The sequence below is a fragment of the Chelonia mydas genome, chromosome 1 (genome assembly GCF_015237465.2).
Source record: "Chelonia mydas isolate rCheMyd1 chromosome 1, rCheMyd1.pri.v2, whole genome shotgun sequence".
NCBI lineage: Eukaryota > Metazoa > Chordata > Testudines > Cheloniidae > Chelonia > Chelonia mydas.
Genome location: NC_057849.1, coordinates 46,093,240 through 46,108,890, shown reverse-complemented (window position 1 = coordinate 46,108,890; position 15,651 = coordinate 46,093,240). Strand labels below are relative to the sequence as shown.

The 15,651-nt window shown below is 44.1% G+C and overlaps 1 protein-coding gene across 1 annotated transcript in view; it reads right to left on the bottom strand.

Annotated features, from left to right (window-relative positions):
* The window catches only part of MTUS2 (microtubule associated scaffold protein 2), a 498,561-nt gene that overhangs the window by 299,484 nt on the left and 183,426 nt on the right, over positions 1-15,651 (bottom strand). The window contains exon 3 of the mRNA XM_037891750.2: positions 255-2,855. Coding sequence (XP_037747678.1) covers positions 255-2,558 — 2,304 coding nt within the window. The 5' untranslated portion in view covers positions 2,559-2,855. The remainder of the gene's footprint in view (positions 1-254; positions 2,856-15,651) is intronic.

The following is a 15,651-nucleotide window of genomic DNA, read 5'->3' as shown; positions in this document are numbered from 1 at the left end:
GTTCCCATTTATAGCTTTCAAATATTAGGGGGCGACTGTGTGCTTCTGGGAAGCACTGTGACAGTACAATGACAGCTTCCAGCAACAGACTATTCGTCGAAACAGTTAAGGAAATTTGTTTACAATGCCCACATATATCCCAGTATTGATTTACTGTTTTCAGGTTTTACAGCCAATCTCTGCTATTTTCCTCAAAGAAACAAGCAAACAAACAAACGTCAATAGGTATACAAAAGAGGTGGTTATCTCCTTACCTCCTGTAAAAACTTTTCACTCATTTGACCAAAATGATGCCCTGGGGGTTTAATGCCAGATACCACGAGTCCTGAACCATAGATTCTTGGCTTTTGCAAGTCGGGTTTAAATTTGTCATACAGAATGTTAGATGGTTTAATGTCCCCACCACTCAATATCTGCTGTTCTTTTGCCATGGGCATACCGCACACAGGGGGACCATAGGGCAGCTCAGTTGAGGCAAAGGAAGGGTCAAGATGGTCTATAGACTGAGGATTTCTTCTAATGTAAGTGATGATCTTAGGTCTCACATGTTTGGGTTTGGGTATGGCAGGTTTTATCTCAATGTTTTCTTCACGCTTTTCACTGCTGTCGCTCTCCACATCACCTTTGGCTGTAAGGGAGCCCTTGGAATGGACAAGGATTGGTTTGGGGATTCCACTGTTGGCAGCAGTCTTGATAGGCACTTTAGGGGATATATTTAACAACTGGGTACTGTCAATGGGAGATAGGACTGAGGAGGGTGACAGCTTGTCAACATGAAGTGAATAAAGATCCTTTAAATTGCTGTTTGAAATTGTGGGCTGATTATTAACATTCACAGTTGCCACTGGGCGCAAGGAAGTTGGGACACAGAAAAAGGCATCAGCCCTTGCTGAAATTTTATAACTCTCTGATGCTTCATCTGAAAGATATTTCTTTGCAATAGCTGTCTTTTTATTCTGAACTGAAAAGCTTGTGGTTTCCATATCATTATTCTGGTTGTTTGGGTGTTCATTTGACATTGTTTCTGTACTAAGCACTCTGTGTTGATCTGAGAGATCAGAGGCAGACATTGTGGTGTTTTCAGTGTTCCCTTTGACTAGCATCAGTTTATTCTCATTAACTTTCATGGTTTTGCTGTAAGGAAGACTAACGTTGTGTAGAAAAGATATATGCCCACCAACTGTCTGAATGCAACTTGTACCAGCTTCAAGTAAGTTTCTATTTCTTGTAGGTGTCAGTTTGCCACTGGATTTGCTATCATCACTAAGAGGAAATACAGATCCAATTTCTTTGTCTGTTATGTATTCCTGATGACCTTGATTAGCTGCCCTGTTTTCATCATTACTGCTTCCTCTTCCTAACCCAGGGCAGGTGTTATTACCACTTAGTAGTCTGTCTTCAGCATAGGCTACCACTTGGTTTAAGAGCGGATCCCCTACTTTACTACAAAAGTCTTGAAACTGGGGAGCTTGCATTTTGGACACTTCAGCTCCACATCCTTTCTTCTCTTGTACTAATGTACTTTCTTCTCTTTGACATCCTAGAAATTCTACCAACATAATTCTCTCAATTTTTTGTTGACAAATATTCTTAGATGGTACAAGTGGTGGATTTTTTAGCTCCAGTTTTTTACTCTTATCACCCTGACCTAATTGTGCTTCTGACTTACTAGAGACTTCACTGGGCTTACCACTTAAATTTAGATCTATGTGAGTAGGATGCAGTGTGCTTTTACTGTTAACATTTGGTACATCTTCCACTTCCATTTGGATCTCCGGAATATTTACTTTCTTGTTTTCTGAGGTAGATGGTTTTGAAGAAAACACTGTATTTTCCTCTGAGGTATTGTCAAGTGGATGAAAAACCATACCTAGAAAATGATCCACTGGTGTTTTCTGTGATTTCTCAGTATCACCAATCAAATGATGTGATGTATCAATGGAATCCAGTGATGCAGAAAGCGAACGTTTACACGACACACGTTCTTTTGAAAATGCTTCTGTTTTAGTAGAAAATTTACTTGATCTTCCCAAAGAAAGCCTTTTTATTCCTTCAGCTTCCATGGTCCTGATCATTTTATCCTTAGAAATATGCCGGGTAAATTCATCATCATCTTTTGAAAGAACCCCTGAACTGGTGTCATTTGCACTGCTCTTCAAATTAGACAGACTTTTTCCTCGGCTAATTCGAATTTTCTTTGAAGTATCCTTAACTTCATCAGTCCTGTAATCTTTACCCAATTCCTTGTTTATGGTAGGAGGCAACCTAAATTTTTGAACATTGATGTCACAAATCTGAGATTCCTTAAAGACCAGAAGTTTATTCTGCTCTGTATCCAACTGCGTAATGTTCTCTGACTCACCAGTATGCACACTTCCAGGATCAGCTGTCAAATCACATCTCTGGACCTCCCCTTCAGTGCTTCTGACCTTTGTCATAATTTGGTTGGCATTTGTATCTCCCATACTTATTATGCTTTCATTGTTATTTTTTATTTCATTTCTGTTGTCCTGCAGCTGGGTGTAACATGGCTCACTTGGTACCAGTGATGCACTCATTTTGAAATTTCAGGTTACTGCTTTTTTGACAGTCCGATTTAAGGAGCAAGCTCTCTCTTCAACCAGTTTAACTATTATGCATGCTTCAGTTAAGGATTTAAATTACAAACTGATCAGTAGAAAACTCTTTCTCAAGCTGTTTGGAGTCTTGTTAGATTCACATTTTTATGCTGCTTCAATGGCTTTCACAGCAGCTTCCTGACTTGAGAAATCTTTTTGTCATACAGTAGAGATTTATTTAAAGCAAGATATATACATTAGGTTCCCTCAGAATGAGAGCCAGTTAGTCCATTTAACCTATAAGGGAAGAAAAAAAAGTTACATTAGGTCACGGGGCTTAAAAAAAAACCCACACATGTTGTTAACTCAAATGATGTCACTAGCAATACTCACTGTTGCATCCGCAGATTAATGTCTCATAACACTTTATGTAAATTTTCAATTATTGCTAATAACAAATATTTGTAGACCATGGCCTGGTGTACACCAGAAAAGGTGTATCATCATAACTATGTTGGAAAGGGGTGTGATTTGTGTGTGTTATACCCATATAAGCACTAGTGCGGATGTAATTATATCATAGCTTTTTTCGCTTCCCATACAGGAAAAAGCTACACGGGTATAAGCACTTGTATACTGATATAACTGAGAGAGTTATGCCACTTAACTATCCCACTATAGTTAAAATGGCAACACTTTCTAGTGTACACAAGTCCTGAGGAACAAAATTCTGGCAACGTCAGGAAAAGTTTACTTGGCTTCCCTCCCTCCCCCAGATGGCAGCGATACACACGCTAAGGCTATATCTACTCTAGGAGCTAGGGATGGGCTTCCATGCTTGCAGACACATACCCACGCTAGCTCAACAAGAGCTCGCGTGAGCATAAATAGCAGCCGTGGTGGCAAGGGTAGCTGCAGTGGAGGCATGGCTTAGCTGTGCCAAGTGCGTTCCCACCAGTCAGGCAGGTTCGTAGTTGGCATGGCTAAGCCGTGCGGCCGCTACCACGGCCAGTGCTCCTGCACTACTACTTTTGGCATATTAGCTCAGATCTGAGCTAGTACAAATACGTCTACACGAGCTGGAAATCACACTTTTTGTGCGTAGTATAGATGTAAGCTATGTTACAGCCATCAAAGCAGGCCCTCCCTGACTTTTTGTAGGGCGCTCAAAGAGAGCAGGCATCCTCTGTCAACTGCAATGGCAGGAAGACAGCTTTCTACACTTGTGTCCTCACATTTTATCTCAAGTAATTCAAAAGTAATTATTAATATGAATAATGTTTAACATGTAATAATATGTGCATTTGGAAAACTAGAAATGAGCCAAAGCTGAAAAACTGAGACCCAGATTTGAAACCTCCACCTTAATACCCTAAGATATTGAGATTCCAGTTAGGAGGTACTGGATCAGCCCATTTTGGAGATAGGCTCTATCTATAACATCTGGATGCAAGTTTAGGATGGAATTTCAAAATCCCTCTAGACTCAAGGTTCCAGTTCAGCTCATTATACAAAAAGGCCCTGATCCTAACTTTCAGATCAGAGTTCAAGTCCAGATTTGTGCACGTGCGCACACACACACAGACAGACACACGGTTGGGTTTGGATTCCAGTTTCTGGCTCAGTTCCCTCTCTAGAACAAACATTAACTAATTACATTAATTCATGAAACAGAACATTATATCAGACCTCCATTTCAATATCACAAAACCGTGTTATTATACATCTTATCCTTGGAGCACTTTAGGATATGAATTTTAAATTAATGTTATGTTCTGCCCTTACTCCCAGAGATTAAATTATTGAACTGATTGTAGATATTTAAAGGTTTTATTTAAAATTTGGACTTTCTCCAATTAAAATATTTTGCAGAATTACAGTACCAGAATTTACGCATTAATTGTGAAGGCTAAACTCTCAACCTATAGGGGATGACTCATGTTGCTAAATGGCGACCCTCGGGTTCTCTGGTAGACAGTCAATGGTTAGGGTGCATGGCATCAAAGGTAAGGGATTTTAAAACAAAAAGAACAGCAAGGAGAGCATCAGGGCTTAGAAAAGGATGGGAAAACTCAAATTCAGCCTCTACCCAACATCCCTTCCCTCTTCCTAATTCCATCTTGCCACCTCCAAAAAACCTCAAACACTATACATAATACAATTGCACTAATAAAGAAATTAATAGAGAGACTATCTAGCAGAATCTTATTTTCATTGTGTAATTGCTGAGAAGGAACAAAAACCAGAACTGATATGAAGCGATGGGTTTCCTTTCCTCACCACTCCTCCTGGGGTTAGGGAGAATAAAGAGAAGACTATCATAAAAATTACGGTTCCCAGGTACGTAACCCAAGTTAATGCTATGAGTCACTGTTTGACTTATTTATTTATATGGTCAGAATCAAAGGTATGAACTATGCTTACTCAGAACAGATGCTCAGTTGTCAGTGTTCCATGCCTTTTGGGGGTGGGGGGCAGCGGGTGGAGGGAGGGGAGCAATGCTATTGTCATTGGCTGATTTGCATTCTGCTCCATTACTTTTGTATAGAATGTATGAACAAAATAGTATTTTAACAAGAAAACAAACAAACAAAACAAAAACCCCAACCTCCTCTTTGTCACTTTACTCTCACCAGTAATGCAGTACACGCAAGGAAATATTTTTCTCAAATTTGTACTGTGCTTGCCAAATACAATTTTTCAACCAAATAAAAAACAAAAGCCATATATATTCACCTCTTAGTCAATAAAGTAAACTTGTATTTGCTGAGCATGTGGAATGCACATGATTAATTTTATTGGGCATATGGTTTCCCTGTAGTGGAAAGTCGACCAATCTGACTAAATTGAAGAGATGTGCTCAGGCTTTGTTCTTCAAATAGAACTGTATTTCCCTCAAACGGAAAGCGAAACTGACAAGGACAATAAAATTTATTTTTTTTTATTTTAGTAGTGCGTGATCTTGGTGTCAGATATTTTGCAATAATTTAAGTTAGTTTAAAAAAAACTTTATCATGTTCTCTGCAGATTAGCAGGGATGACATCACTAGGGAATGTCACTCTCCCTCCCCCCCCCCCCCCCCCCACTCCTGCGGAGAAACTAATAGGAGGAAATCTCTGATATTCCCTCACTGAAATTCTCCCCAGTCATTCTGTCAGCTCACCAGAGGGAGGGGCTCCCCCCAGACAACAAGCAGCAGGGTCCACCACTGAATTCCATGAAATCCCCAGGATCTGATGAATCCCCAGAACCAAAAGAAGACCAAGTACGTTCACACAGAGGCCTCATACCCCTGGGTCTCGGGCGCATCCTGCAGCAGAACTCCAGTGGAGCTACACTGACAGTACTTCTAAAGCAAGCAGCAGCTGGAAGGAGCCCCCTTAAACAGGATCCCCACTGCGAAAGTAAAGGCTAAGATTCAATATTCCCAACGTTGCATTATATACTCTTCCTCAATAGCACAAGGCTGATGGACCCCTCTGGCCTTGGGCCACTAACTCCTTGTCCCTTCCCCGCTTATGGATTCTCGGACCAAGGGAGAACAATCTAGGCACTACAGCAGCACAAATGAATAAATAAATAATGCAGCTTGCAGGTGCACAATTAGATCGTACACATTTTTAAACGTGCAATTCGATTAGCAGTGTAGCCTGTTGATAGTTTTTAAATAAATGTCTTACAAAATGTTAGAAGGGAAATAAGTGAGGTATTTAAGATTGTGGTGGATAAGATAAACACTAGTTAGTACCCCCTCTTTACACTGCTCCATGATGTGAATACAAGTGGGCACTCAATGAAACTGATGGAAGGTAAATTTGAAAAAAAAATTAGAAACACTTCACAGAACATGTGCTTATCCTGGAGCATTCACTACAGTGGAACATTACAGAGCTAAAATGAGGTAGTCAAATGTCAAGTTTTGGGGCATAAACTGATCACTGATTAATTTACAGCATCAGGTGTTGGCCACTTCCCAAGGGAGGGACCCAATCTACCTCTAGATTCTAAGATCATCTAGTCTGACCTTCTGCATAACATAGGTCAGAGAATCTCAGCCAGTGATTCCAAATCCATTACTTCTGTCTCACTTGGAGCATCTCTTTTAGAAAGACATCCATTCTTGATTTAAAGACTTCCAAAGATTGGAGAACCCACTATATCCTTTTGGTAAGTTGCTTCAGTGGTTAATAACCCTCACTGTTAAAAATGTGTACCTTATTTCTAGTTTGAATTTGTCTAGTTTTAATATCCAGCCATTGGATCTTTTTTATGCCTTCATCGGCTAAGTTGAAGAAACTTTTAGTATCAGATATCTTCTCCCCACAGAGAACCTATATATGGTGATCAAGTCACCTCTTAACCTTCTCTTTAATAAACTACATAGCTTGAGCTTAGAATCATAGAATCATAGAATATTACGGTTGGAAGAGACCTCAGGAGGACATCTAGTCCAATCCCCTGCTCAAAGTAAGACCAACACCCACTAAATCATCCCAGCCAGGGCTTTGTCAAGCCGGGCCTTAAAAACCTCTAAGGATGGAGATTCATTCTTTAGTCTTTCACTATAAAGCAGACCCTGACTCATTCTCATGGCTCTTTTCTGAACTTTTCCCAGTTTTACAACATCCTTTTCAATGTGTGGACACTAGATTTAGACACAGTAAGTGAAATCCTGGCTTCATTGAAATCAATGGCAAGACTCCCATTTGACTTCAGTGGGACAAGGATTTCACCCAGTAATGGTCTCACTAACGCCATATACAGAACTAATGCCACTTCCTTACTCCTACCCAATATTCTCCTATTTATACATCCCAGGTATGTGTTAGCTCTTTTAGCCACAGTATTGCACCATCAACTCCTGTTCAAACGGTTGTCCACCGTGACCCCTATGTCCTTTTCAGAGCCACTGTTGTTCAAGATACAGTCCCCAATCTTGTAAGCATGACATACATTCTTTGATTAGATAGACCAATAGTTGGATTTATGCCATATGATCCCTGTTTCAATAATCGAAAGTTATGCAATGTAAATATAGCTGTCAGGATTATCGACTCAGAAGAATGCGGCAGTGGTGTTGGAATAAATCTTAAGGCTCCACTCTGACTTAAAATATGCTCAAAGCTGTAGGTTTTCTGCAGAACCAATGCATAAAATAGAGATAAGAATCCATATGTTGATTAATAAATATACTGTTTATTCAGGCTTCTGTGATAAGGAATCCAAAACATTTTTTTTGTTTGAGTCAGCACAATAAATATTTTAGGTGACTATGACAGATATATTTGAGTGTAAGATTTATAGTTTTGTATTAAATGTAGGCACCTACTGCATCTGATCATTCTAATATAGATAACTTCTATGTGAATAAATTATGTCACTGGGGATTGAGCTGCCTAGCTTCCCCTAAGTGGCATGTCTAACCCTAGCTTCAATAAGCTGTTTGGGAGTCATTAGGATGAAACAAATATCAAGAGGGAAGTGAGGAAGGAGATAAATGTGTCTGAGTTCTTTCTAAATCAACTTGTTAGCAACTGGTCACACACACATAGCTTACATCACTTCTTGCAGCTCTGGAAGGTCTTAACAATTCCTAAAAGGCAACCTTTTAAACCTAAACTACTGACATTAGATACCAAAGACAGTGGCATCACATCCCCTAGAAGCAGTGCCGTGCAGATCCCAGATAAGGAGTAGGACTGAAAGATTTAAAGATTGGACTTAATACACAAAAGTCTCAATGTGGGTAAAAGTCTCATATTACAATATGAAGCAAGGTAGAAAATGTTTCTTCTGAATTTGTGGGCGTGGAAATTCACGTTATGTTACAGCTCTTGAAATCATGGCAGGATACAATTTCAGTATGCTGTGAACAAAGTATACAAAGCAAAATAGAGAAGCTGGTGGGCAGAATAAGACAAGCCATCAATCTATGATTACTGGCGGTTCCTATAGGGAAGAGAAAAGTTCTGAAAAGCCTGAGACGCTGCTAAGTAATTTTGTTAGTTTCAGCAACCTCCACTTCCCTCCCAGATGTCTGACTTCAAGAAAGTTCACCTCTGTATATAACCACAGGACAATGATGATTGCTTGTGAACATGTAGCTATCACAAATCCAAACTCCGAATTCCCACTGACCTGAAAGGGAGATTCCATGCATGGAATTATTTTAAAGATTGAACACAGAGGACATAACCACAATTAAACAAAAGGGGTGGGGGAAAAGATTTGAGAAAAAGAAAAATACAGTGGGTGGGGAGAGAAACAATTTACTTTAGAACATTAAAAAATGAGAGAGTGAGATTTGAAATCATAACCCCAAGTGAAAAGCAGCAGAAAATAACGATCAGCTAAAAACAAGGCAAAATAACTGAGGAAAAATATACTTTAAATAAATAAAATATAAAATCTGGTCACCATAAAATCTCATATGGTCACCATAATCCAGTAGGTGGTCATCAAGCTAACTAAGGATTTCTTTCAAGCTGTAACAAGGTCCCTAATCTCACATGCCCTGGCCTCTCCTAAACTTCATTCTTACCAGCTGATTCCAACCTACCACGTGCAACACAAGGAAGAAGGTGAAGGCAGAACTGGAGGATCCTGGGAACTACAGGCCAGTCAGCCTCACCTCAGTCCCCGGAAAAATCATGGAGCAGGTCCTCAAGGAATCAATCCTGAAGCACTTACATGAGAGGAAAGTGATCAGGAACAGTCAGCATGGATTCACCAAGGGAAGGTCATGCCTGACTAATCTAATCACCTTCTATGATGAGATTACTGGTTCTGTGGATGAAGGGAAAGCAGTGGATTTATTGTTTCTTGACTTTAGCAAAGCTTTTGACACGGTCTCCCACAGTATTCTTGTCAGCAAGTTAAAGAAGTATGGGCTGGATGAATGCACTATAAGGTGGGTAGAAAGTTGGCTAGATTGTCGGGCTCAACGGGTAGTGATCAATGGCTCCATGTCTAGTTGGCAGCCGGTATCAAGTGGAGTGCCCCAAGGGTCGGTCCTGGACATTGGTTTTGTTCAATATCTTCATAAATGATCTGGAGGATGGTGTGGATTGCACTCTCAGCAAATTTGCGGATGATACTAAACTAGGAGGAGTGGTAGATATGCTGGAGGGCAGGGATAGGATACAGAGGGACCTAGACAAATTGGAGGATTGGGGCAAAAGAAATCTGATGAGGTTCAACAAGGATAAGTGCAGGGTCCTGCACTTAGGACGGAAGAACCCAATGCACCGCTACAGACTAGGGACCGAATGGCTAGGCAGCAGTTCTGCGGAAAAGGACCTAGGGGTGACAGTGGATGAGAAGCTGGATATGAGTCAACAGTGTGCCCTGGTTGCCAAGAAGGTCAATGGCATTTTGGGATGTATAAGTAGGGGCATAGCGAGCAGATCGAGGGACGTGATCGTTCCCCTCTATTTGACATTGGTGAGGCCTCATCTGGAGTATTGTGTCCAGTTTTGGGCCCCACACTACAAGAAGGATGTGGAGAAATTGGAGAGAGTCCAGCGAAGGGCAACAAAAATTATTAGGGGTCTGGAACACATGACTTATGAGGAGAGGCTGAGGGAACTGGGATTGTTTAGTCTGCAGAAGAGAAGAATGAGGGGGGATTTGATAGCTGCTTTCAACTATCTGAGAGGTGGTTCCAAAGAGGATGGTTCTAGACTATTCTCAGTGGTAGAAGAGGACAGAACAAGGAGTAATGGTCTCAAGTTGCAGTGGGGGAGGTTTAGGTTGGATATTAGGAAAAACTTTTTCACTAGGAGGGTGGTGAAACACTGGAATGCGTTACCTAGGGAGGTGGTAGAATCTCCTTCCTCAGAAGTTTTTAAGGTCAGGCTTGACAAAGCCCTGGCTGGGATGATTTAATTGGGGATTGGTCCTGTTTTGAGCAGGGGGTTGGACTAGATGACCTCCTGAGGTCCCTTCCAACCCTGATATTCTATGATTTATGTCCTACCACACACTGTGGGGACAATAATACCACATGGACCTTTTTAACAGAATAGGATCAGCTAGACCAGGAAGGTGACAGTCCATTTGAAACAACAGTAGCAATTTTTCCCTTTGTTATAGTAAAACAGGCACCTTAGGAATAACACTGGCGGCATGTGTTGGCTGTATTCTCAGAAAGTGCTACATAAAAGAAAAAAAGATAAAGCCTCACCATATTATTGGGGCTTTTTCTGTTTTTAATAAGAGACCAAAAACAGAGCATTGATAATCTTGAGGTCCACAGAGGGATGCTCAAGAAACATTACAAGAAATAAAAGCTAGAAGCAAAGAAATAAAACCAGAAGCTGGTTGCAATTGTTGACCAGCTCTAATAAAAACTATTTCCTGAGCATAGAATATCATAAATATTCCCTCATCACCAGCACTGCAATTCTATCAACTAAATATTTATGATGTTAAATTGATGCTAAAAATGCATTGGCTGCTACAGTACAGTACCTAGAGCTTATGCTGACAGCTCTTTCTGGTTTCTGATTTACAAGAACCAGGGCCGGCTCTAGGTTTTTTGCTGCCCCAAGCAAAAAATTTGCCACCCCAAGCTCCGAGAGCGCAACTGCCCAAGCAAAAAAAAAAAAAAGGGTGGCCACAATAGGGGTTTTGCTGGCATAGCTATGTTGGCCTAGGGGGTGTGTTTTTTCACACCCCATCAGATATAGCTTTGCTGACAAAACCCTTTGTAACGTAGTCCTGGCCTTTAATTTAAACAGGTGCACAGATCGACTTCCTGTTGTCATTTATCTGCAAGCTGCTGAATCTGAAATCCTCTGGAATTGCCCTCCAGAGGCAGCGGTTGTACTTGCTGCACTGCCCCGCACATTTTCGGTGTGTACCTGTTTGTTGCCGTTTTTACAAGATTTGCCCTCCATTTGCATTGTGAGACTGTTTCCCACAATGAAAGCTTGGAGTGTTGCACAGGTCGTGCTTCCTGCATGACGCCTCGTGTATTTGTTGCACAGATTACATAATGATGCTGCTCCCTGACATCTTTAGTAGCTGTCTTCCTTGATACAGCAAATTTTAGTGCACATTGTGGGGTCAAATTAATCTTGTCAATAGCTGGTTTTGGATTGTTTCACTTTGCATACCACATACCAATATCTCTCTTAATGCATCATTTAAATTCTCTCTAAACTGGCAATGCTCTGTTAATTTCCTTAATTCAGCCACATTCAGAAATGTTGAATTTTCTTTTGGATTCTGTTTATAAAAGCATAAACATTCTGCAAGCACTAGTGGCTCTAGGGACAGGTGATTTTTGTAGCATTTCCACAATCTCAGCAAATGCTTTGTCTGCTGGTTAATAGGAGCCATGCCCCAGGTTACAGGTTTTAGCCCCCATGACACTAAGCAAAACTGCTACTTTTCTCTCATTGTGATATATTTATTTATATCATTCTATCATGCACAATTGGCCAGATGTATTCTGGAGTTTTTTCCCTACCTTTCTCCAAAGTATCACAGATTGGCCATGGCTGGAGACAGGACACCAGGCGGTGAATTAGGGCTCTAAGGTGGTACAAAGAATCCTCTCTCTCAGATGCCTGGCTGGTGTGTCTGTAGGGCAGGGGTGGGCAAACTTTTTGGCCTGAGGGCCACATTGGGGTTGTGCAACTGTATGGAGGGCTGGGTAGGGAAGGCTGTGCCTCCCCAAACAGCCTGGCCCCCGCACCCTATCCACCCCCTCCCACTTCCCGCCCCCCTCAGAACCCCTGACCCATCCAATCCCCCCTGCTCCTTGACCCCTGACCACCCCCTCCCAGGATCCCCCACCCCTAACCGCCCCCTGGGACTCCACCCCATCCAACTCCCCCCGCCCCTCCCCGCTCCCTGTCCCCTGACTGCCACGACCCCTATCCACACCCCGGCCCCTAACCACCTCCGGGACCCCATCCCCTATCCAACTCCCGCTGCTCCTCGTCCCCTGACTGCCACCCCCCCCAGAACCTCCACCCCATCCAACCACCCCTGCTCCCTGTCCCCTGACTGCCCCTCGGGACACCCTGCCCCTTATCCAACCCCCCCGCTCCCTGCCCCCTTACCATGCCGGAGCCAGCTGCGCTGCCCGAAAGGAGCAGCGGGCCAGAGCGCTGCCCACGCGGCGGCATGCCATGGGAGAGGGGAGACAGCGGGGGAGGGGCCAGGGGCTAGCCTCCCTGGCCGGGAGCTCAGGGGCCAGGCAGGATCAGGCCCACGGGCCGTAGTTTGTCCACCTCCGCTCTAGGGTGACCAGGTGTCTGTTTTTCCACTGGAACACCCAGTCGAAAAGGGACCCTGGTGGCTCAGGTCAGCACTGTCACCCGGGCCGTTAAAAGTCCGGTCGGCGGTGCTGCGGCGCTAAGGCAGGCTAGTCCCCACCTGTCCTGGCTGGCACCGCGCTGTGCCCCGGAAGCAGCCAGCAGATCCAGCTCCTAGACGGGAGGGCCACAAGGCTCCATGCACTGCTGGTGGGGGGGGCGGTGCCTGTGGGTGAGAGAAGCGCATGGAGCCTCCCTGGCCCCCCCGCCTAGGCCCCGGACCTGCTGGCTGCTTTTGGGGTGCGTGCAGCGCAGTGCCAGGACAGGCAGGGATCCTGCCTTAGTCCCCCCCACTGCACCACTGACCGGGAGCCACGCGAGGTAAGCCCGTGCCCCAACCCTGAGCCCCAACCCCCACCCCCAGCCCTGAGCCCCCTCAACCCAGAGCCCCCTCCTGTACTGCAAACCCCTCATCCCCAGCCCCACCCCAGAGCCTGCACCCCCAGCCCAGAGCTGTCACCCGCACTGCAACCCAACCCCCTGCCCCAGCCCAGAGCCCCCTCCCACACCCTGAACCCCTCATCCCTGGCCCTACCCCAGAGCCCTCACCCCCTCCTGCACCCCAACCCCCTGCCTCAACCCACAGCCCCCTCCTCCACTCCAAATCCCTCAGCCCCAGCCTAGAGCCCCCTCCTGGAGCCCCCTCCTGCACCCCAAAACTGTCATCCCCAGCCGGAGTCCTCACCCTCTCCTGCACCTCAACTCCCTGCCCCATCCCAGAGCCCCCTCCTGCTCCCTGAACCCCACATTTCTGGCTCCACCACCCAGCCCGCACCCCCAGTTAGAGTCCTCACCCCCTGCCACAACCCAATGCCCTGCCCCAGCCCAGTAAAAGTGAGTGAGGGTGAAGGAGAGCAAGCCACAGACAGAGAGGAAATGTAGTGAGTGGGGGTGGGACCTTGGGGCAGGGGCAGGGCCTCGGGAAGGGGCGGGGCTAGGGTGTTCTGTTTTGTGCAGCTAGAAAGTTGGCAACCCTATGTATCTCGCTCACATGCTCAGGGTCAAACTAATCACCAGATTCAGCACCAGGAAGGAATTTCCCCCAGGTCATATTAGCAGGGACACTGGCGGGATTTCACCTTCCTCTGCATGGCACATGGATCACCTGCTAGGATCATCTGGACATATCTCACTTAATGAATTCTCTGACATTGCAGGGGATTCAGGCATTGATGGCTCCTCGGTCTCTCCTGTTCTCTGCCTGTGGCACTGAACAGTTGTCTCCTGAGGACTGAAATGCTTTAGACTCACTAACGTCAGTGGGCCCTATTATAGGGTAGCTGGGTAAAATGTAATGTTTGTGTTATACTGGAGGTCAGACTAGGTGATCTAATGACCTACTATATAACGTTCTGGCCTCTCCGTATAGGTGAGCCAATCTTCTGTTGAGCTATCAAAGTCTAAAATCCATTTGCCCTACACAGATGCATACTTTAAGCCTTCTTTCTCCCTAAATCAACAGTGTTCTCACAGTCCCAGTGGCTGGAGGGCTTTTCAATTGTACCAGGCCACCGCAGGCACTCTCTGTTCCACTGTATTCCTGGATCAGTATCCCATGCTCGCTGCCAACTGCTGTGTCTTTCGCTCTTTACGCAACAAATGTAATATGAAGCAGTCACATGGCACAGTGGAGGTCAAATAATCATCTTTACTAACTACATGCAACATGCAAGGCTGAGTTCCATACATACAGCACTGCTCTGGCATGTTTCTAAGAACACAGAGAGCACCACCAGAGGGCTCACTGACTATTTATAGGGATTCTACCCAATTCCTATACAAGAAAAGAACCCAAACAGAAAAAGCCAAAAAGCCTTCAGCCTCCTTCCATTTTATTTCTCTACCTTAAGCTTCAAGGGAATATCTAGGAAGTGAATTAATTCCCTGTTTGCTGGAAATCAATGGGGATTTCTTCAACTCGTCACACACGGCATTCCTGAAAGAATAGCCAAAATTAAATTCAGGAGAGCCACACTCTTCCCACCCCACAATGGGGGGAAGGGGAGCTCAGCATCTCAGTGCGCCTTACACAACCTGTGACTCACCATGAAAGAACAGAACTGAAGAATCTTGTGCCAGCAGGCACTGTAGGAGCAGATTTTTGATATCCCGGAACCAAGCAATGTGTTTAAACCACTGCCAGTTGCTGCAGTACTAATTGTTATGCTTATTGCTGAAAGCAGCTAAAAGAAGGCCTTTCTGAAACCTTAGCACAACTAACAGACAAGGAGGGGAGAGGGAAGTGAGTGACCTCGAGGAGTAAACATGATCCTCTGCCCTCCTGACTTGAGTTGTTTTTCCCAAGCATGCGGTTTTGCAAGATTGAAAGTCTGACAATAGTTAACTATTGCTATACAGCTGGTTAACTGATGGAATACTCTCTGCCTGACAAGCTGGAAATCTCCACACTCAACTTAGTTTCTGCTCAGCAGTTTGTTTGGGTTTTTTTGTTTTGATGAACAAGCTATGTAATAATAACAAATTGGGTATAAAAAGAGGGAGAAATCTGATCTCTATGGACACCTGAACACCTCTCAAGGTCCCCCGCAGACAGAAGACCGGCCACTGGACGTTTGCAGTTATCCACTCGAGATCTCTTCAAGGCTTTGGGTAAATACAAATCTGAGATTTTGTGGGGGGTGTTTTACTAATCTGTTGTGGAAATAGGGTTGCCAACCCTCCAGGATTGGCCTCGAGTCTCTGGAATCAGCATCGATTTCCCGGTGACTATTGAAAGGAATCCGGGAGATTTTAATAGGATATT